General features: G+C 41.0%; 1 protein-coding gene across 1 annotated transcript in view; it reads left to right on the forward strand.

Annotated features, from left to right (window-relative positions):
* The first annotated feature begins 945 nt into the window (after positions 1–945).
* SH3BP5 (SH3 domain binding protein 5) overlaps positions 946–21,791 on the forward strand; it is a 53,400-nt gene continuing 32,554 nt past the window's right edge. Inside the window, exons 1-3 of the mRNA XM_033061717.2 lie at positions 946–1,077; positions 3,213–3,275; positions 12,950–13,078. Coding sequence (XP_032917608.1) covers positions 997–1,077; positions 3,213–3,275; positions 12,950–13,078 — 273 coding nt within the window. The 5' untranslated portion in view covers positions 946–996. The remainder of the gene's footprint in view (positions 1,078–3,212; positions 3,276–12,949; positions 13,079–21,791) is intronic.

Raw genomic sequence — 21,791 nt, forward strand, 5'->3', positions numbered from 1 at the left:
GTCACTCTCTTCCCATATTTTGTTTTCCCCCTGGCTGCTTTATAGAATTTGGAAGAGCTTGACTGCTTTTCTTTTGCCTCCTTTTTTACCTTAGTTACCTCAGCAATGTTAATTTTTACTTTCTTTTTTTCTCTCCCTCTTATTTTTATCTTATAAAGAGATACGAGATTTTTTTCACCTGGAGTCTCACAAAGGAAGCTTCTTTCTTCACCACATCTAAACTTTCCATTTTTATTACCTTTTGAGGAATTTTCTAACAAAACATGGGGTTAAATTAACAGTGATACTTTAAAGGTGGAAATATATTCCTCATCTATTCAAAATTACTTGTTATCCACCCCTGTGATTAGGAAGACACTAATGTGAAGTGCTCAGACATGGGCCCTGCATGTACATACTTCTTGTACGAAATTCTATTTTACTGACAACAAAAGGATGTGTCTTCAGGATGACTTTTTCTGATGCATGCAGCAGGTACAATAGTATGCCACACAATAGAAATCTGTGTTACATTTTAATTTTCAAGGTTGTTGAAAGTGCCTTTAGTATTTTTCTCTTCTCCCTTCTTTTTCTCTCTATACCCATGCCAGCCTCCAGCAGAGCCTGAAAAAGAAGAAAGAAGAAAAGAAGGGGGAAAAAAATGGAAATTAAAAAGCCAGCAAGGTGTCCCTAGCGTTTCCCTGCACCTGGAACTACTCATCCTGGTTTCACGCAGTGCCTTTGCGGGAACGAGGGGAGGACTCCGGAACCAGCACGCCAGAAAAACGGGTCGGAAGGCAGGGTTTGAAGAAAAAAAAAAAATTAAAGAAAGGAAACCCCGCAATTTCGCGCTGATCTCCTGCTCGCGGCGCGAAGGCACAAAGAAAACGGGGGGCGCTGTGGGGAGGGAAGGAGGGGTTCCCCGGAGGCGGGGCCGGGGCCGGGGCCGGCAGCGGCCGAGCGGGAGCGGCGGCGGCGGGAGCGGCAGTGGGAGCGGAGGGAGCAGCGGGAGCCGCCATGGAGCCGGGGGCACGGCGCGGCCGCCCCGCCGAGGAACCTCCGCGCCCCGAGGACGAGGAGGTGGATCCCCGCATCCAGGTGAGGGCCTTCCGAGGGGCTGCGGCTCTTAAGTTCATTTTGATGTGTGTTACGGCTGTGTGTAATAATGGTTGCCTTTTATTTCGTCGCTTTTGCTGCGTATGTGCATACATACATATGAGTGTATGTGTATATATATGTATACATACGTACACACACATATATATACACATAATTATATATATATATAAATAATTTTATTTATTTTTAATTTTTTTTTTTCCCCCGGAGGAGCCGCGGGTGTCTCGGCTCCCGCCGGGAGCGCCCCCGGAGCGCCCCAGCCCTTTGTTACCCCGGGCATCGCTCCGCGCCGGGCTCTGCTGCGCGTCCCTCCTCCTCCTCCTCCACCTCAAATTCCACCCCCCTCCCCTTTTTAGTTTTGACCATGGCAGCGTGACCTTGCTCGTGGAGCGGGGCTGGTGCTTAGAAATTCATAAATGCGGGAAAACGTAGGTTTTAAAATTTTGCTTCCTTATTTCCATCGTTATTTTTTTTTTGTTTCTTGTAAAAAGGAGGTTTAGTGGAATATGGTGCTTCCTCTCTGTGAATGCCTTCTGCAATGCTTTTTATTCTTGCGTGGTTTCTAAACAAAGCTTTTCTCCCTAAAATCACGTCTCGACCAATAGCCTGGTGCAAACTTGAAGCACGCTGTGGTCCCTGAAATGAGATGTATTTTTAGGTCTCTGCAGATTTATGGCTTTTGCCTCCAGCGTTGCTGGGACTGTTTGTCATGAATGAATATAACACGTGTGTATATTGCTGAGAGGATCCCTGGCATAGATCCCTGCTCAATGTAATTGTCATTCTTTTCTCCATCGTGAGCATTTCGTTTTCCAGGGCTGCGCAGAGTGATGGCAAAATTCTCAAAACATGGTTACACAGAGCGAGGCCCTCAGCCAAAAGCTAGCCTCGTACTGCCCTGATTTTAAGAGGCTAAGCTTAGTTGGTGTCTATTGATATAATTTTGCCCTTAGGTTCTTCAGCTTGCAACACAGTTTCCACATATACAATTCCTGAATTGTTGGCAAAACAATTGTTTTTGTTAAGTTTTCTTGTTTGGTTTGAAAAACAGGCTGCTGTGTCTGCTTCCGTGAGAGCCATAAGATTTTGAGCCTTACAGTAAGAGACAATTAGGTAATTTTTGGATGAGTGTCTGTTTTAGACAACATGGATACCCGAATAGTTATTTTCCAAATCCTAGGAATAGGAAACAAAATCTGACCACTGAGGCTAAGAGACCTAAACTGTTGTAATTAATTCCTTTCTGGTTGTAACCAGAGTCATTCTTGTAGTCTAGTGGGAAACTGCTCAAGTGACAATCAATTTACAACGTTCCGTTTGTACAGCGAAACATTTCAAGGTGTATTCTGTTACACTGGTTGCCAATTAAATAACATTTGAATTGGAGAACACTCCTGTTAAAAAAAAACCCTAATAATCTTGAAAGAATATGTTGCTCGATAAAGAAAACTATCAGATCTGCTCCTGAGGGTTGCTTTTTGTGGTGAGAAAGTAAGAATGAGCTTTATTTTTACAGGAATTTCCTTCATACCACCTCTACTACATATTTATTCAAGCGATTTAACACCTTTGTTTCTGCTGTTAAGGCATCAAAATATTGGCAGGACGGCAAATTAGGTAAACATAATTGTACGTCCCATTGAGTGTGTTATGAAATGGTTTGCCAAAATCCTGTATAAAATGCCTCTCATGTGGCAAGATGTGTTTCTTATCAGTTCTGTCCTTTCACTGCGTGGCTTCTGTGATAGTACAAACTTTACACTAATCTTTCAGGGTGGGTGTGTCTGTCTGCCCAGTACCTTCCTGATGCTGACTACACTGATTAATGAGACAGAGCTTACTGTACCTTGTGTTTATTTGTAATAGTGAAGAAGTAGCCAGAATAGGAAATGTGTTGCATTAACATAAAAATATATAGCTTCCCTGATTATTTTTTAAGTAGCAAAGTAGAAGACCAGTGGCAAAGTTAAGCTAAACATCTCAAGGTTTCCTCTTTTCACTAAATTCATTAGCCAAAGCCCTTGTGAGCTTTCAGTGGGGATGTTGAATGAGCCTTCTCAGACATGTTTTTTTCCATGATTTCTTACTATGCATCTGACTTTCTTTCCTTCTAGGGGGAGCTAGAAAAACTGAATCAATCCACAGATGATATCAATCGCAGAGAGACGGAGCTGGAGGTACAGAATTTATCCTTGCATTTTCCTTTTGTGCATGTTGGATTCTGTGGACAAAAGTACAGTGTTTTTGAGTAGGTTGCCTCCTGAATTTGTGCATCCTGAATGGTAATTTTGCAGCAAGAGTCTGGTGATGATTTTTTTTTTGAAGTGTGAATTGACCTAAGAGCTGGAAAGAAAGGGAAAAGGTAGAGATATGCTGACAGTGTAAAAAAACCCTGTATGGAGAACCTCGCACACAACCACTGCCGGAACTTAGTTTTGTCACTAACTTAGAAAAGTGTTATTTTTACAAGTCACTGATATGTGTTTGTTGATTATAGACAGGGAAAGTTTATTTGGTTGAGAGGTTTTTGCTGTACAACTGTCTGGCAGGATCTTCTCTTTGGTGGCTGTTAGGGTTTTTTTAGCTTATCTTTACTTTTTTTTTTTTGTCATCACTTCCTGAGCAAGGAAGGCGATGAAGGAAAGTTGGAATAAAAGACTTCCTGGTTATGCAGAGAGGTTTTTGTGGATACTTAAAAATTTAATAGCAAGTTCTGAAGAAATTGTTTCTGAATCCCCAAATCTGTGCTTCATCTACTTGGTGGTTATTCTGGAAGGCTCAACATTATTGATCTAATAGTGAAGCAAAAAACTATCCTATTTGTGTGTCTAAATTTTCTTTCGTTTGCAAAACAAAGACGATAAACACGGTGGAAGTATGAGATGAGTATGCTGCTAAAGAGAAGCTGACATACAATATGAATTTACATCCTAAATAATTTTGATATCATTACAAAGTTTTGAATACTGTATCAAACCATGCTGATATTGCAGCGAGGAACATACTATAAAAGTACATCTGTAGATTTCTGTCTGTACCTTCAAAATGTCTATGTCTGGCTTGTTTGTTTGTTAATTTTAAAATTTTTTGTGTGTGTGTGTCTTTTCAGGAGATGGATACCTCAAGCATAGGGTGGTTCTTGGTAGATTTTTAAAATACTGGAGTATCTGCTGAGAGCACTGAACAGAAAATGGGTTATGATCTTTAGAAACAAAGCAGTCTTGTCTTGTAGCTTTTTTCTTCTCCCCATTTGTTTGCATTTTCTGTGCATGTAAATTTTCTGTGGCATGTAGATCACAATTATTTTGGTAAATAAACTTAGTTAAATGGGCAACTATTTGCTATGCAAAATTAAACAGTATTTTTGCTGTGGCAACTGCTCTGTGTCACTATCATGATTTAAATTTTACAAGTGAACTTTAAAAATTAGTATTTTAGTCTGCAATGGTAGCAGGAATCTTTATATAGATATTTTTTCAATATATCTATCTTATATGTATCTTTTCAGTCTCCTTATTTCATGCTGAGGTACTGAAATTGAAAGATGGCATTATGGATAGTTGCCTGGATTTCATTAATTTTGTCATAACCTTGCACTGAGGACATATTATGAAGCAGATGGAATGGTAATAATAATGCCAAGGCATCCTCGTGAAATAAATCCCAGTGACTTTAAGATGGGATTTTGCTGCTTGATTAAAATTATTCATATGATCAAGTGTTTGTCGAGCCTGCAGATTTGTAGCTACTGTGTGTGTGACACGTACTGAGCTGTAGAGGCTGAAAGGCTCCTGGAAATATAACTGTAAATAAAAGAAGAGAATTTCCACATTAGCTTGGTCTTACATTGTTCCTTACTCAGCCTAGTAAATACCAGGTGTTAGGTAGAAATCATACAACCATTCTCTGCACTTTGCCATTGAGTTTTTACTGCAGATCTGCCTGTAGTACTTACTGTGAGCAATTTTTGATGGAATTAAGATGAAATACCACCAAGAGTATGCCTTCTTGAATGTTTTGTCTTCACTTTTCAGCCAAAAATCTTACTGGACGGATACCAGTTTGTGGTATCATGCAACGGCATAATTTTTAATCCATAAAGATTTTCATTACATTTGATCGGCTTAAATATTGAAGACAAATGCAATTGGATGATATAAGCAAGGCTTGATTTATATACAAGTTGATAAATACATTTTAAATGGACTTAAAACCTTTCTAGCGGAAAGGAATAAAAAAAATCCCACAATGCCCAACACTTGTGGTTAGCAGAAAATCTTTGTATTCATACTCTGGAGAAGAAAGGAAAGATTGCCAAGCAGCCTCATAGGATAAATCTGGAGTTTGGGAGGAGGAGTTTGTAGTTGGGATCATTCTGCTTCAAAGGCTTCCAAAATCCATGAATGCTGTTGAAAATGTGGGCTTCTGGGAGAGCTCTGCTGAGTTTCCCTTTGAAGATTTGCACTTTTGGCTCTTATTAGCTGCTTTGGGTCCCTCTTACTACCCTTTTCTAGTTTGTGGTGTTCCTGCTATATTTCATTGGAAGAAAGATGTATGTGGGTGCTTTTTAACCAGACAATGGAGTTATATTTATCCTGTTTTGCTAGTATCATTCTCTTCATCTTTTCAATATCTTTAATGGGAGCATATATGTATCATTACATTATTTAGAGCACAAGTTGCTGACAGCCAGCTTCCTGTAGCATTACTTTGTGGTCCATACATTGCAACTGTTGATTTTTTCCCAGAATCTGGAAAAGCAATGGAAGTGTTTGACTAGAAGGTATATTTCTTTGAAGGAAATTCAGAAAAAGACACCCATGTTTTTGTGGCTTGATGTACTCTCTGATAAGCAGGAAGGGTAACCTTGTGGCATCTGAATTCTGCAAGACTGTTGTGGGCTTCCTGTATGTAGCTGTGTGTGAGTCGCTCTAAGTGGGACTGCTGGCTCTCCAGTTCCCATTAATTGGAAAAAAAGACTTGTTAAATCCTTCTAAACCCATGCCTCTGTTCTTGCTGTACCTCAGGTCTGCATCTGCAGAATGGAAGTAATAATGCTGCGTTACCCAGTGGAAAATGTTACAGGGCTGGATTCAGTAGAGGCTTCTAGAATTCTGAAACTGCACTGTCTTGGTGTCGCCATAGGAATGTCCATGTTTGAGCAATGTAGAAAATACTGGTGTCTACTGCTTACAGAGGTGTTAAAATGGGGAATTCTGTTTTAAGTTGCCCAGCCTACCATTTCTTTAAGTTCTGCACTGGAACTGCCATATGATCTGTTTTTAAGCTGAACAGCCTGAGTTTTTTAATCTTTTAAAATAACTCCTGCACCCATTCTGCCTTTGAGAGCACTGGATATACATGCATGGCATGACTTGGACATATACATTGAAGTTGGCTACATCTATTCTTTTACTTGGAAGAATTACTCTTTTTTTGTTCTTTTGACCTATGCTATTAAACCCTGAAGAAATATCCTGACCTGCTGACGCTCACAGCCCGCTCAGGAGTTGCGGAGCTGCTGAAGGGCACCGAGTGGCTGGTAGTTATATGTTGCGTTAATGTATTGCCTGTTAATGAATCTTTGATTAGACTTGATTTAAAATCCATAATGCTGCTCGTACTAAGTGCAACACTGAGTGTTACTGACACAGCAGAAGGATGATAAGGGTTCTCTGGGGGATTTAACACTTGGCTTCTCTAATGTCCCTGTTTATGTTTGAAGTCTGTGAAGAGCTGGGGGAAACACCTTGCAGGGGAGATACAAGCATGTTTTGGCCAAATGCAAGAGGTTTTTTCCTGTTTATTGGAAATGTGTTTCCATCTGAACTCGCACCAGGAGCTGCAGATGTACTTAACAAATGTGCAGCATTTGCCTGTCCAGCCAGCTCATACAGGGCTTGGACTGGCTCTGAAAGTACAACTCAGCTGTAACAAATTAACTCAGGGACCCTCTGGCAGCATTGCGGGAGGGGAAATGCAGCACATACCATTAAAGTTACCACTGGAATTCCAGCTATCCCAAATGTGGTTTTTGTTAGAGAGAGTTTTTTGTGTTGCTGGAGCTACAAGCTTGCTAGAGTTTGTTCATGGGAGATACTGCACAGGAAAACTAGAGCTGAACAGTGCTGCTTTCAGCCATGCTCTTTGCTAAAGGGCTTGGTTGGGATCCTTCTTGTGTGCTTGCCTCTAGTCCTGATCTGCAAGACTTTGTGTTACTATTAGTCCTGGATTTATGATAAAGGTCACCCTGGGTTGTTGAAGGAAATAAGGAAAGGGATTTTTTTAGCTGTGGTACTCTTTCGCTTGTGAGCCTTGTCAGCATTTGAACCCCTCTCAGAAGGGGAAGGACTTTTTGTTGAGGTTTAACCCCAGCTGGCTGCTAAGCATGACACAGCTCCTTGCTCCCTCCCTGCCGGTGGGATGGGAGGGAGAACCAGAAGAGAAGTGAGAAAACTCGTGGGTTGAGATAGAGACAGTTAAGTAAAGCAAAAGCTACACACACAAGCAAAGCAAAACAAGGAATTAATTCACTGCTTCCCACTGGCAGGCCGATATTCACCAGTTATTTAAAATTGTTTCTTACTTCTTCACTAAGATGCTTGGTTTTAGGAAAAAAACTTGAGCTGTTGACCCTGTCACACATAAAATATGTAAGTAGATTTAAAAAACAAAATCCTCCATCTTTCAGGTTTTATAAAAATGACCTCTCAGTGTCTGGAATCTCATTCTGAGCATGCCTGCTTGGTTTGAGGAAACATCTATCTCTGAAAACATCCGCCACCTTATCAGTATCCCTGTGCAGCATTTTCCAGTGTCCACAAAAGAATGCAGAGATAAGGGCAAAGCAGCTCACTGGCTGGTATTCCTGCTGGCTTTTGGAGGAGGATGTACATGCATGATGGATTTGTCCAGTACTATCAGGATGTGGAAATCTTATCACATCTTTTTATGATCTACTTGCTTCCATAGGAAATGGCTCCTGTGTGTGAACTGCTTGTTGTTTTGCCTTCTGCTTTCATCCAAGGATAAGTAAGGGTAGGCTTCTTCCTGTGCTGTGGCTCTGGAAAGATTTTGTCAACCGAGTGAGTCAAAGGGCTTTACTTGATTCATGTTCTTGAAGAGATGGGTTTACCTGAGAGAGGCGAGGTTAGGTGGAGAAATCTTGCTTTGGAAGGAGCACCCAGTACCCTCCCATGCCTACTTTCTTCTCTCTTCTAAAAAAATTAAAAACATTTGTAGTAAAAAGTATTGGTAGTCTCAGTTTGTAACTGTTGGCAAGCAGGAGGTTAGAGCAACTTTCAGGTACTGATTTTTAAGTTGTTCTTAGATGGCAAATTAATAGCTGCCTGAAAAAAAAACCAAAAACCAAAGACTCTTCTTATGCCCTAAGACTTGAGATACTGCTTATCCCCTTCCTTGTTGCACTTTGTTTTTAGGGTTTGGTTACCAGTCTGGCTTATTTGAATTGCTCAGGTACCAAAGAGATGCTAAAAGTGTCTTTAACTGGTTTGGTGCTTGAGGATAGATTTCTGAGCACACCTTGTTTGGTGTGGATGTATGATACTGATGCTGGTTTAGCTTGGAGATTACCTTTTGCAGCTGGTAAGTCTTTGTAGTAGAGAAGATGGGTATGGATGCTGTCAGCCGCTTGGAAATAGGTGAAGCCTGTCTTTTAGTCAGCAGTTCCACTTCCCATGCACCTCCCATGCTTGCCAGAGATTCTGCACACCAGACTGGCAGAACGGTCGTGGGACAACCTTTGTAAATGAAATTTAAATGTGCTTGGTACAAAGATGATTCAGACATGATTGCTATGTAAAGCTCATTTTAAAAATAAAATTGTTTGAAAATACATGTTTCATTTGCTGGGCAGAAATAGTTATTTGCTTGTCATCTGGCATCTAACACCAGCTCATGACCATCACTCCTGAGTGTGGAAAACAGGCATGCTTTTTTTCTCTGACAGGTGCAGTATAGGTTGAAAATTGTATTTTATTGTATTTTAGTTTTTTAGTTTTATCCCCACATTTGAGAATGGATGTTGTAAGGGTGACCTGTCCTTAAGTGTGGTCCCTCTTTCTGGTGCAGTGTCAAAAAGCTGCCCAACAGCAAGTCACTGGAAACAAAATCTGTTTTTAATAATGAGCTATTGCAGCAAAACCATATATGGGGTAGAGGTATGGCACGCTCCCTAAGAAAGTGTTAGTGAAATCTCTTTTGAAAGAAGAGGGCTAAAGATTTCCAGGAAGAAGGTTGATGAGCATGGAGCTCTTGCAGCCATGGAACAAGATGTTGAAACATAAACTGCAGCTGTCCACGTGCTGCACTAAGTGCTCTGCCTGCTAGAGTGTGTATATGACAAACATCTAGCTAGTGAGAGTCTACTTAGTAAGGCTGTAATTTATGTGAGAAGCTTCTCCCTTCTCCTGCGACGTTGTTTTTTTTTGTTTGTTTTTTGTTTTTTACCTTGCAGCACATATTGAGGATAAAGTGCCTTAATCGGCTTTTGTCCAGCTTGGAAAAGGTTTATCATCATCTCATTTGAGCAAATAGGAGTGAAAAAACATTGAAAGCCAACTGGCTAACATTTTCAATGTCACCTTTCTATTTTGAAAATCAGATTTCTTAAAAATTATCATAGAAGATTAGGAGTGAGCAGAGGAGGAAAACTTGTTTTTAAAATGTCAGGGTGTTTGAGAAGTCTCATGTCAGTTGCTTTGCTTCTATTAGAGTCTGTGTATGTATTCATTGCAGTGATGAGAAAAACAAAATGTGTTTTTAAAAAACAAACCCCAAACATAAAAACCCACCCAGAAATGATGAGTGTGACTCACATAATACCTAAGGCTGCTGTTATCAATGAATAGCATTTTTGCTGGAATGAGTTACCTTTCAAGAAACTGACATACAGAAACTAGAGATTGAGGACTGTGCTAGAAAATTTCTATGGCGTATGCTACACTGTCTTGGTTTTGCTCACTACAAGAAGTTGCAGGAATTGACATATTTTCCTTTCTGTGTTATCCATGTGTGCTAGATAAAGGTCTAAATGAAGCAAGACTTTGGCAGTTAAATATTAACACGTGTATGGGTGGGCAAGTCATGCCAGAGGATTTGTTAAGTAGCTTGAAAGTGTTATGGTTGTCCTTCTAACATGGATGTAGGACTTAACCCTGTGCTGGGGACCATGGATGAGCTGCAGTGATGTGCTGTTCTCAGCCTCTAAATTTTGGATGTGAGTGTCCTTACAGAAAACACCATTAAGAGGATTTATAGCTTTGAACCACTTTGCATATGGGTCGAAGTGTCTCACTGACAGTAACATGGGAAGGCAGACAAAAAGCAGTGAATTAAATCAATTCCCACGTTACTGCCTTGACTATAGACCAATTAATTTCCATGAACAACACACGTGCTTCTCATGTCCCATAAGGAGTAAGTGCACCCAACCCAGTCCTGCTGGTGCAATTGCCTTGGTGCTTCTGACCTCCGCATTTTCAACATGAAGCGTAAAAATAGTTGCTGCACCTGTAATTCTTACTCAGACTTCCTCAGGATTACCTGCCGGGAGGGGTTTGTGCTGTCCCAAAGGTTTTGCAGATGCTCTGCCAGCCCATGGCAGGGCCCAAATGCTTGCAGAAGGTGTTAGAGCCTGCAGGCTTGTGTTCCTGACAGTCCGGAGCCTGAGAATGAATGCCACTTAAAATAAGTTGTGATGGATGATACAGATATAAACTTCCAGGATGTTTTGATTTTCGTTATTCTTCACTGTAAGAATGAGGGTGGTCAGACCTAAGTTAAGCCTGAAAAGAAGAACCAGTCATCTTTGGAGGGAAATGATAAACTGGAATTTCACACCACTGTGTTTTTCAGCTGAAGCTTCCTATTCTGTGTAACTAACTACTGTGTGGAGTGGAGTTGTGCTCATGGGCAAATGTGTATTTCACCTTTTGTAAGACCTTGTGCTTCAGGCACCAGCTAGAGGAGCACCTGGAGTTCAGTAATTTGTATCTGCTTTAACTCATCAGAGTTGTTGCTGCTAATTTGACTGCTTTGTTCTTAGTGTCTTTTGGTTTTTGTTTTGTTTTGTTTTTTTAAACTCCAAGTGAGGACTAGCTATCTTTTTCCTCTTGGATAAGACTGTATATAATTATTACATGAATAAATTTGGGGTAGGTCTCCAAGCACAGGTTTGTAGTGATGATTACTTTGTTCCAAATTCTTATCTTAAAAACATGGGAACTCAACTTTTTGATGAATCACCACAGAGGGCTTTTTTTACTTAAACTATTTGCTTTGCATAACTAATACCCTTATATGCAGCTTTCACAAAGAGAGTGAAAAGTAATCTTCCAGCTCACTCATTTAGAAATGAGCTTTTAATTCGGTTCCTACACCTGCAAAGAATTTTTCTCTTTGTTAAATATACTTCAGTACTTAATATTTTTCTTGCAATATAGTCATCATGCTTGGAGTCTTTTTTCAGTTACTTATGAAACTCATTTTGAGCAGTGAACCAAGTATGGTCCAGTAATTTAATTTGAAATATTCAAATTCTTCTCACTGAGAAAATCATTGACTCGATAAATATTGTTTAAATGATACATTTCAGATGTTCACTGAGAAATGAGATTATTGACTGGATTTGAGTTAATGAAATAATAAGTTCATGTCCATTTAATTCTCCATTTTTTACCATGTTACCCATTTGAATAATTCCTTAGAATAAAATGGAGTACCAAAGCTATTTGCCCTGGACTGATTAATGCTGATGCTGGTTCAGGTTTTATATAACACTAAAAATGAAGCAAAGAAGCTTTTACAGAAGTATGTTGCTTTTTCAGTAAAAACTCATGTATTTTTGCATTTTTTCCCACTTTTGAGAGCATAGTGGCAGCTTGCAATGTATTTTAAATCTTCCAGTGAATAAGCAGTTTTGCATTCTAGAAATCCTCAACAATAATGACAAAACCCTCCTGAATTAGGGCACTTCTTCAAGCCAGCTGCTTCCTGATTATCAACATGTCACTCCAGCAGTCTGCATAAATGCTGCACTCTAATTAGAGTTACAAGCCTTGTTGAGAGCTCACATGGCCCTTCCTCTTCATCTCCTTAAATCCTGGGCCAGGTCCCAGCCTGAATTTGCATCAGTCTGCAATAATTTCATATATTTAGAGTCTGTGGTGGATTCTGAGATTGAAATCAATCACTTTGCTTACATGTGTGGAAATTTCAGTGGAGCAGAGAAAATATTTTAATTGATTTAGCTAATCATACAAGGAGTGCAACTCATCCCATTTGGAAGTAGTTGGAAAATGTTAACAGTGAAGTGGAATGTAGGTGCCCTTCTCCATTGATAGAAACCATAGCTGAAAAGATGGGCTTTCTGTGCTAATTCCAGCTGATTTGCCAACCTGCTGTGAGGATTTGGCCTGCCAGCTAGCACTGTTCTAGAATTATCTATATGAGATGTCTTTGCCATTGAAGTCCTTCTCAGAACTTGTTACACTGCTGTTTGCCTCCTCAGTGAGTGAGTAATTTACAAACAATTCCTCCGTGAGAAACCCTGCCAGAGGTAGGTAGCATCTAGAACAGGCTGTTGTAGGCTTTATATAAAAGCTGTCACTGAAGGACGAAATATTTGGTGTCCAGGATGCCTTGTTTAGGATTTGACTGTGTGTTCCCGGGTTCCTCTGCTGAAAAATTCAGTCTTAGTCCAAATTCCAGTAACTCTTTTGAATGTGTCCGCTCTTGTATGAATCTGAAGAGGAACCTGAAGCAGGTAGAAATAATTTTTAAAGCTCTAATTTGCCTTTGTCCTTCCTTTCCTTCCTGCAACATTTTGAAGGATGCACGCCAGAAGTTCCGCTCTGTGCTGGTCGAGGCAACAGTAAAACTGGACGAACTGGTGAAGAAGATTGGAAAAGCTGTAGAAGACTCTAAACCTTACTGGGAAGCTCGGAGGGTGGCCAGGCAGGTGAGAACTTTCTGTCTTCTAAGCTTTTGGTGGTAGTTGGAAGGCACACACTGATGGTGTTGCTTTCCTGCTGTTAATAACACTCTAAGCATGTGCACTTGGCTGGCACTGGTCTGTGTCTTCAGTTGCATGTCAGCCATGGGAATTGATGGCAAAATGGATTTCTTCACAGCCACAGCTGCACGTGGTCTTCAAACCCAGAACAGCTACAGCAGAAACAATAGCAAAAGGCTAGTTCTTTTCTCCTATTATAAATGGCCTTTCAGAGCCTTGCTCTTTCCTATCAGTAGTTGTACTTATTTTGAAAATACACTGTAGACTTTATGTGTCTGGTTTTTCTTCTTAAAGCAAAATGCTCAGCAGCTAAATGGCTGCAGCTGAAAGCTGCAGGGAAAAAGGCTGGAGTGGGGCAGGCCTGCGGAAACCCACAGGGTTTGGTGCTGATTGGGTTGAGATGAAGTAGTAATGTGCTAAATGTGGCTCTAAAGTGTTTTGTTTTGGGGACAAACTGAGCTTGGCTTTCTCTGTCATCAGGGCCTTACTTTTCCTGCCCCAATTACTACTTGATTATTGATAGGCCTGTGTAGCTCAGGGAGGAATGAGGTGTGGAAGAAATAGTGTGGCCTGCTGGATGAAGAGAAGGCCAGAAAGCTTGTGACATGTCAGGCAGTATCTCATTTTAGAGAAAAAGCTGCTGAGAGTTGAGTGTGTGGTGGCTTAGGCAGTACTTCTACTGAGTGTTTGTGGTGGAGCTTGCTGGTGTGTGAGGCTTTTTATTTTTTCCTCAAGGGAAGTATGTTCCTGGTTGCTATTTCTGTTTCCTCTTGAGGCAGGAAGAGTCAGGAAGAACTGCCTAGAGCTGCTACTTCTGTGCTTGTCTGGAAGGATGTATGAGGTGGCATCTGTGGCTGGGTAGTTGAGATATGTGTTCAAGGGAGGAGTGAGAGATGGGGTGGCATGTGTGAAATACATGAAAACTGCAGAAGGATTTTGTTCATGAAAGTAGGTAGAGGGATGAGAAAAGTAGAGTAGCTGTGTGCCAGGAGTCAGAGTAAACTCTCAGGGTAAGAGAAATGGGGGAGAGAGAATGCATCCTCAGAACAGCACACAGGAAAGGGAGGAATGAACAAGCTTAATTTCCTTGAAAGCTGACGAAGCAGGAGCTGGATTGACGGAATGTGGCATACAAGATCATATGTGACTATGCTGATGCTTTAAATTGCATTGCACTGTTTTGGAGGCATTGTCTCAGGTGATGGGGATGAGGTGTAGGGGCTATTAGGCTTAATCCTGCAGACTAGAAGCAATGTGTCAAATAGGTAAACTCTACCCTGCTTGCTGTGCTTGGAAGTATCTACCTCTCATCTGTAACTGCTCTGAAACCCTGCTCAGGAGGACTGTGGTGTGTGCTAGAGATAAACCAGTGGTGAGCTACAAAAGTTAGTAATTCTGTAAACTAATATGTGCAATTTGGAAAAACAATCCCTGCAGCCCTGCCTTCAAAATGATCTTACCCTTCTATTACTATGAATAGCTGGGTAAGGCATAGCATGCGTAGAACTTCAAGAGTTAACTTGGAAAAGTTAATGGTGAAAGCACACACTTTGCAGTTCAAAAAAAAAAAAAAAATCGGAAGATCAATTGTAACATTACAAACTCAGAGCAGTGAACTTTCCCCTCTGTCCTGAAGCTGGCAGCAGATTATGTTCTGTAAATGGAATTTTGTATTGTTATGTCTCTGCTACCCATGAAATCCATTCAGTCATTCTGGTTCAAAGGTACTTTGCAAGACCAGTAAGAAACCTAAGCTCCTGAAGGTCCTTAAATAAATAGAATCATCGGCGGAATCACTGCTCTGGCTTGTTAGAGGGAACTGTATTTTTCTCCAATCCGTTTTGTCACTAGCTACATTTAAATGCTGTTTATCCCAGATCTGTTTATTTGCTACACATTTGATTTTCTTTTAATTCCTTGATAACATTTTATTTTGAAGCAGGGGTTGCCCTTCTAGCCACTCATTTCACTTTGTTTTTCATTTTGTATAATGAACCTGGTCATGGAACAGAGTTCCTGCTTTTTATCTGCTCAGCAAACAGGTAGAAGATGGTCTCTGGTTTCCCTTTCTCCTTCTTCCTAATAACATCTTAAAATGGAAAATGTGGGGGCCAAGAGGAATGCAAGCATTGAATTGTGGTGAAGCTATCTGGAAGCTGGGAGATGGGAAAGATTGGTGCCAATCATCTGTAAAGCATCTGCTTAGAGGTTTTTCTAGTTTTAATCTAGAAAAGTTCCATTAACTGGGACCAAATTCACTATGATAAAGCATGGAGAAGGGGTGAATAGGTAGGGAAATATGAAACTGGAACAATGGACCAGAGTATTGACATGGTTAGGTGCCATTTTGCATTTCTCTTTTTACTTTGATTTGCAAAACTGTAGAGAAATCATGGGAAGAGCTTCGTTGTTTTTTTTTTTTTTTTTTTTTTTTTCCATTTGACTTAATAATATCTAGCCTATGAAGAATTGTCTTCCTCCTCCTGTCTTTACAGTTATATTAGAGCCATTAGGCTGCCTCCAAAAATACAGGCAGAAGGTTCTTGGAGGCTGAAGCAACTATAATTAAACAATAAGGGAAAAATGAGTTTCTCTGTTAAGAGAAAGGGAAGTGTAAATTCCTGTTTGTTGTTCTCACTAAAGGGAAGTAAAAATATGACCCATGAATTTAAAGCCTTTTGGAAATACAGAATTGCATAATTAATGACTCTTAGTTTGGCAGAAATGCAGGTGTTTAAGATGTCAGCTGCAGAGTAAGTTACCTGATGCAGGCTGCATTAAGTCACGTTATTGAGGAGCTTGCTTTCACTTGGCACCAGCACGAGTCTCTTTTGGAAATACTTGTTTCATCTATTAAGATAAAACTGATTAAGAAGGTATGAGAGCAGTGATGTGGGGTCATCAAAAACCAGCTCACCTTCTGAAGTTATGACACTGGAGAAGCCTTAGGATCTTGAGCCCTTTTGTCTACTCACCCTTATCCCCATCTTGTGCAATCCTGTGTTGGCAGAAGATAGGGAATTCAAAACAAGCTAACTCTCCTGTGCAAAAGTCCTGTAGGATCTTGTTTGTGGAATGTTTGCTAAGAGAGCCATGGTGTGGCCTATCTCAGGGTGAAACTTTGCTTTACCAGAGCACTGGTCCCTTGGTGTTACAATCTGAGTACTTTGCACTCTGAAATGCTGGCATAGGGAGTCAGGATGCTGTCTGTGGCTACCAAAGCAGTAATATTTGGCTTTTGCTGAGACTCAAGTGAGATCTAGCTAATGTTCTTGCTCAAGGAGATTCAATGGAACTTCTGCCAAGACAGAACTGTTGTGACTCCTCATTTGCTACAGCAGTGAGCCTTTTGTGTTGATTGCAGACACACCTTACTGTTTAGGAGCATTTTGATTCCAATTTGTCGTTTAATTGAATTTTGAAGTACTTGTGCTGCAAGAACATTTTTTGTTTGGCATATTGTCTTTTCATGTTGTTCTTTAACTTATGCAGAAATGCCCATGTTCAGTGGAAGAACCTTGGCACATAGAGGATTGTGCATGTACACAGGCAAAGCCCGTATAGGAGGAATATGAAATTCCTGTAATCTAGAAGGTGGCCCAGGTTCTAAATGTTCAGAAAATCAAAATTCCCACGTCTCTTTAGATTAGGTGGTGGTTTCTTCTTTTTTTCTTTTAATTTTTTTCCACTAGTAGGTGGTTCCCTAGTTGACTAGTCAAAGAATTAGACTTTTCTTGCCCAAAGCTAATGGGGAAGAAGGGTGAGGTTGCCAGGAACCATTAATACTGTAAACAGAAGTCGTAAACCTCTGAGGTAAGGAGTGTCTTAAGCCACTGTTGATTTAACATTTTGCAGGGCTAGGGCTGGAAAGTGCCTACGCAATTGTGTTCACAGCACTGTCTGAGTGAGTGACAGAGCTGGGAAGTGTGTTACCTCCCTGGTGACAGGATGCTGTGCAAAAGCAAGTGTGGTCTAATGCATAAGTCACTGGGCTGGCAGGAGCTGATTTTGTGCTGCTGCATGGCACAGATGAATGACTTCATCTCTCTCAGTTCCCATGTAAAATGAAGCTGTCAAGCTGCTGTGAAGCTGAGTTCATTAAGGGAAGTAAAAGCACTTTGGGGTCACTGGGTGAGAGGTGCCTTTAAAACACGGCTATCCATACATTATCACGTGAACAGGAGACGTGCCTTTGTGCGTTGCTTCTGCTGGAAAAAGAATCTGATAAAAGTGTGTTCCCACCCCCAAAATAAAGCAATAATTGCATTTTTAGTGGCCTTAACCTGACTAAAAACCTTGGGAGTATTGCTTTTTAATTGAGTTTCAGCATTTTTTGTTTGTTTTTAGTTCTTTTTTGTTGGCTGGTTTTTGTTTGACGGTGGGCTTGTTTGGGGTTACATTTTATTGGCTCAGATAGGGAGTAGGTGAAGATGCTTTGCTCAGCTTTAGTACTGACCCTATTTGGGAGAGACATGGTTTTACTTTGTGATATTCCCTCCACCCCTCTGACCCCCTGCCTCATTTAGCTTTTACAAAAAAGTGTCAGAAAACTTGCTTCAGGCCAAAATAGGTGAAGGATCTATGCTAGGTCATACCTGTCTGGACCTCTCACTAAAGAACTCATCTGTACCATGTGTTCATATAGCAATATGTTGGAGGATATGCATGTTCTGCTACCTCTTGGGTCAGTCTTTCTAGGTTTTACAACTAATTCTTTTTTTCATGATGTTGGCATACTTAAGGAGTACTCTTTTGTCCTAAAAGACTTGGAAAAACCTTGGAAAAAAATGAGCATTTGCAGTGGTTCTTGTCCGTTGATGTCCTGGCATACTTGAAAGGAAGTGCAGTTGATAGACAAGTAAGGAGGGACAGCTGTCCCATCCTGTTCACCACAACTTTTGATGTTGTAGAGCTCCTTTCTTTCACCTCACTAATAATCTTTTACTCATGTAATATTCTATAACTGGATTACCACATCTGTGTGAAGAAATTAGCTGAGAATAAAGAATTATTAGAGGTGAACTTTCAGATATTTAGATCCTGCACCTCCATTCTACCTTTCTTGACAAAACTTAGGAGAGCCCAGTTACCACTGGGAAATTTTTACTCTCTCAAATGCAAGTTTTAATGTGATTCAGTGAATTTTTTGTTCAAAGTGAATCAGGATGAAAAGCAGCTGGTGTAATCTTGCAGAACAGGAACGGAGGAGAAACTGAACCACTTGGTGGTAAAGGTGGGAGGGGTGTAAGCAGATAAAAGCACACCTACCTAGCTGGAAGAGCCTTCCTCAGCAGATGAGACTGATACCCTTCTTTGCAGAGATCAAGCTAGTAAATGAACGAGATTTTCTGAAGCGGCCCTTGCATCTCAGCTTCTAAGTGTGCAGCTTGAGATGTCTGAAAGTAGTGTGGCAATTTTGGAAAGTTACAGATAGTAAAACTTCCTTAGCTCAGGAAACAAAAGCTTTTTAAATTCATGTGACTTGGAGGTTCAAAACTGCCGAACATCCTGGAAGATTAATTAGGAACTGAAAACAGTGGTCTTGCCAGTGTCAATTCCTGCAGCACCCCAGTTTTCTATCCAAGTTTGCTCAGTGAATGAGAACTAATGGGATCAAAGCACCAGCTGGCTATCCTGGGAAAAGGCGGACAGCACTGAGTGTGGATGACAGCTCCTGGGTACAGTTCCAGCAGTGGTAGATGTCCAGGTCTTTCCCTCTTGCCTAGACACTGAATGTGTTATCCATCAGTATATTGACTTCTCGTGTCATAAAGAATCTCCTACATCCTACTTTTATGAAGTCCTGAGGCTCATGCTTAGGACAACAAGGAGTTAAGACTGATTTCTCCAATCTGGTAAGCATATCTTGGCAAAAAAAAAAAAAATAGGTGGAGGGAGAAGGAACTTGAGAAGCAAAAATTAAATGTCAGCAGAACTGTGACAGACTTGCATTCCTCTTTGGAGTCTTGCCATGAAACTAGTAAAAAGCAAAATTATTGGCACAGTTACAGTGGAACAACCAACTGACCTTTCCTGGCTGAAGCAGTGTTTCTGGTTAACTGTTCATAAACCAAATAACTATCATGTGAATTCACATTTTGAAAGGAAGGAATACAGAAACTTGAAAATAAACTTTGACAAACCTTCTGCAAATTCTCTGTTTAAGGGAAAAAAAAAAAAAGGAAAAAAACAAACACCCAGAGCTCTTAACTGCTTTCTGTGGCTGTTAAGTAATCACACAGTCATGAAATGGTTTGGGTTAGAGGGCACCTTAAATATCAACAAGTTCTAGTCCACCTCCCATGGGCATAGACACCCATTAGACCAGGTTGCTCAATGCCCAAGCTGTCCTGTCCTTGAAGACTTCCAGAGATGGAGCATCCACAACTGCTCTGGGCAACCTATAGTAATGCCTCCGTACTCTCTGAGTAAATAATGTCTTCCTGCATGTAATCTAAATCTCTCCCCTTTTAGTTTAAAACCGTTCCCCTTGTCTGATTATTAGGACTTTCTTTTTTTTTCTTTTTTTTTTTTTTTTTCATTTTGTATTGTTTGTATTTTGGATGGATGCTGCTGCTCTGGTCTTTTGCAATAACCAGCTTAGGGTGGAGGTGTAGGTTGTGTTGTTTGTGCCCTGCCTGTGCTGTGTGCCCTGCCTGTGCTGTTTGCCCTTTGAGGATGCTGTCTTGCAGCTACCCTGGTGGGTCTCGGGGAGCCTCTTGGCAGTGGGAGATGGGAGGGAATGATGCCTGTATTAGGAAGGTGGGGTGAACGTCGTGAGAAGCGACTCACTGCACAGGTCTGTAAATCAACCATGTGGAGATGGCTGTGATTGTTAGATTACTTGGTGGAGAGGCAGGGGAGCAGCTCCCTTCCTGAGCTGGGACTTTCCTTGTGGTTGAGAAACCTGTCTGTGGGATGGAGGATGGTGAGATGGTCTTGGTTGGTGCTGTGGCACAGGAGGGAGGCAACACAAGCCTTGCCTGGGAAGAGGTGACTGATGTGCTCTGAAGGGAAAAGAGACATGGAACTTGCTGGGTAAGCAGTTGGGAAACTCAGTGCTGTGAAGAATGGTAAGGAAATGAAACATTGGTGAGCTGTGCAAGAAGTCCCTGAAAGTGTGAGGCATTGAGGCTATGTGTTGTACCTGTTTGCCTGTGAAGCTTTGTGTCCTTTTTGCTCCCTATGGGCCTGCTCTAGGTCTGAACCCCTTCTTCCCACCAATGTTTTTGTTTTTTTATTACAAAACACATCATTAAATCTTGGGGAAATCATGTCGACGTGACGTCAGCCCTCTGGTGAAATGTGGAGTTCCCACTGCTGTGATCCCAAAGGGCATTCTCAGAATATTAATCTCCCTTCCCAAACGATGCATGACTGGCTGTGGGGCTGAAGAGGACATAAGCCAAGCAAGGGAATCTGTAACTTTATTATTGAGGGTGAGGAGTCACTTCCTGGACTTTCGCCAGGGAATCCACTGAATTTTGTAAGCTTTTTCTGAAGCAGCATGAACTTTGGATTCAGTCAAGCAAATGTTTTTGCACAATTGTATCTGAAACCCCATGAGCAGCGGGTGGGAGTCACTGCCTTGCCATCAGCACTCAGTGTCTCACTGCTGCTGCACAGAGCTTGTGCTTGGTGTGCTGTTTGTTCCACCTGAATTCTTAGAACTTGAAAACTGTATTTCAAGTCTTGAGTCATGGTTCTGTTGCATTTTCCTTCAGGCCAAAGTAGCTACAGAGCAGGGAACTGCTTTAGGAAGCAGGGAACTCAGGGCCACTTACCTGGGTCAACAAGCTGGGTTTTGCCTGGCTGATTTATTAACATTATTTATTTACTTAAAGCCTCACTAAATGTGACTTTTGTGTTCTGGCTCTGTCACCTGGTTGAGCAGTGGGACATTGCAGTGTGTCAAACTGGTTGTCTTTACACTGCCGAGAAGATGACAGATGTTGCCTTGTCAGCTTGGGAAGATTATGCCAAAGATCTGATCTGTGATGGAAAGCTCCTTAATGTATTTGTCTTCCTATCAGCCTTACTAACGTAGGACAGTAGGTCAGTGTGGCTGGCAGGTTTTTACCCTCTTAATCTGTCCCATGTTTGAAAACACTACTTCTTAGATGAACAGAAAAAAAATAATCCTTGCCTGATTCAAATTTAGTGCTCTGTTGCTTATATCTCCTGCAGAGGAGGTGGCATCTCTAACAATATCATCTGCAAGTACAATGTTCCTGGCACGTTGGAATAGTGGGAACTAATTTTAACCACTTGCTAGTTGACCTACCTGTGTCAGTAAGTTCTGTGTGTAATGCATGTCCCCCTCTAAAAGTTAGATCACCTGTATTTCTCTGAGCCTCTGAATGGGTCTAGTTATTCTGGGTTGGTATTCATGCACCCTACTTTTCTGGTTTGGGTGAGCACTGTTCTGTTGAAGGATAGTTGTATAAGCTATTGATGCAAAAACTGTTATTGGTTTTCTTATGGTTATTTGCTGATGTGCCTTGGAGGATTCCATCATTTGGTGAATTTGTTGACTGTGACTGTAAATTAGAGATTCTTCTCTCTTCTGCTTTTCTTCGCAGAAGTCGAAGAAAATACTGTTTAAACTGTTTGAAGAATTAATTTAGGAGAGATGAAAAAAATTACTCTCTCTTGTTTC

This window comes from Catharus ustulatus, chromosome 1 (assembly GCF_009819885.2).
Source record: "Catharus ustulatus isolate bCatUst1 chromosome 1, bCatUst1.pri.v2, whole genome shotgun sequence".
Taxonomy (NCBI): Eukaryota; Metazoa; Chordata; class Aves; order Passeriformes; family Turdidae; genus Catharus; species Catharus ustulatus.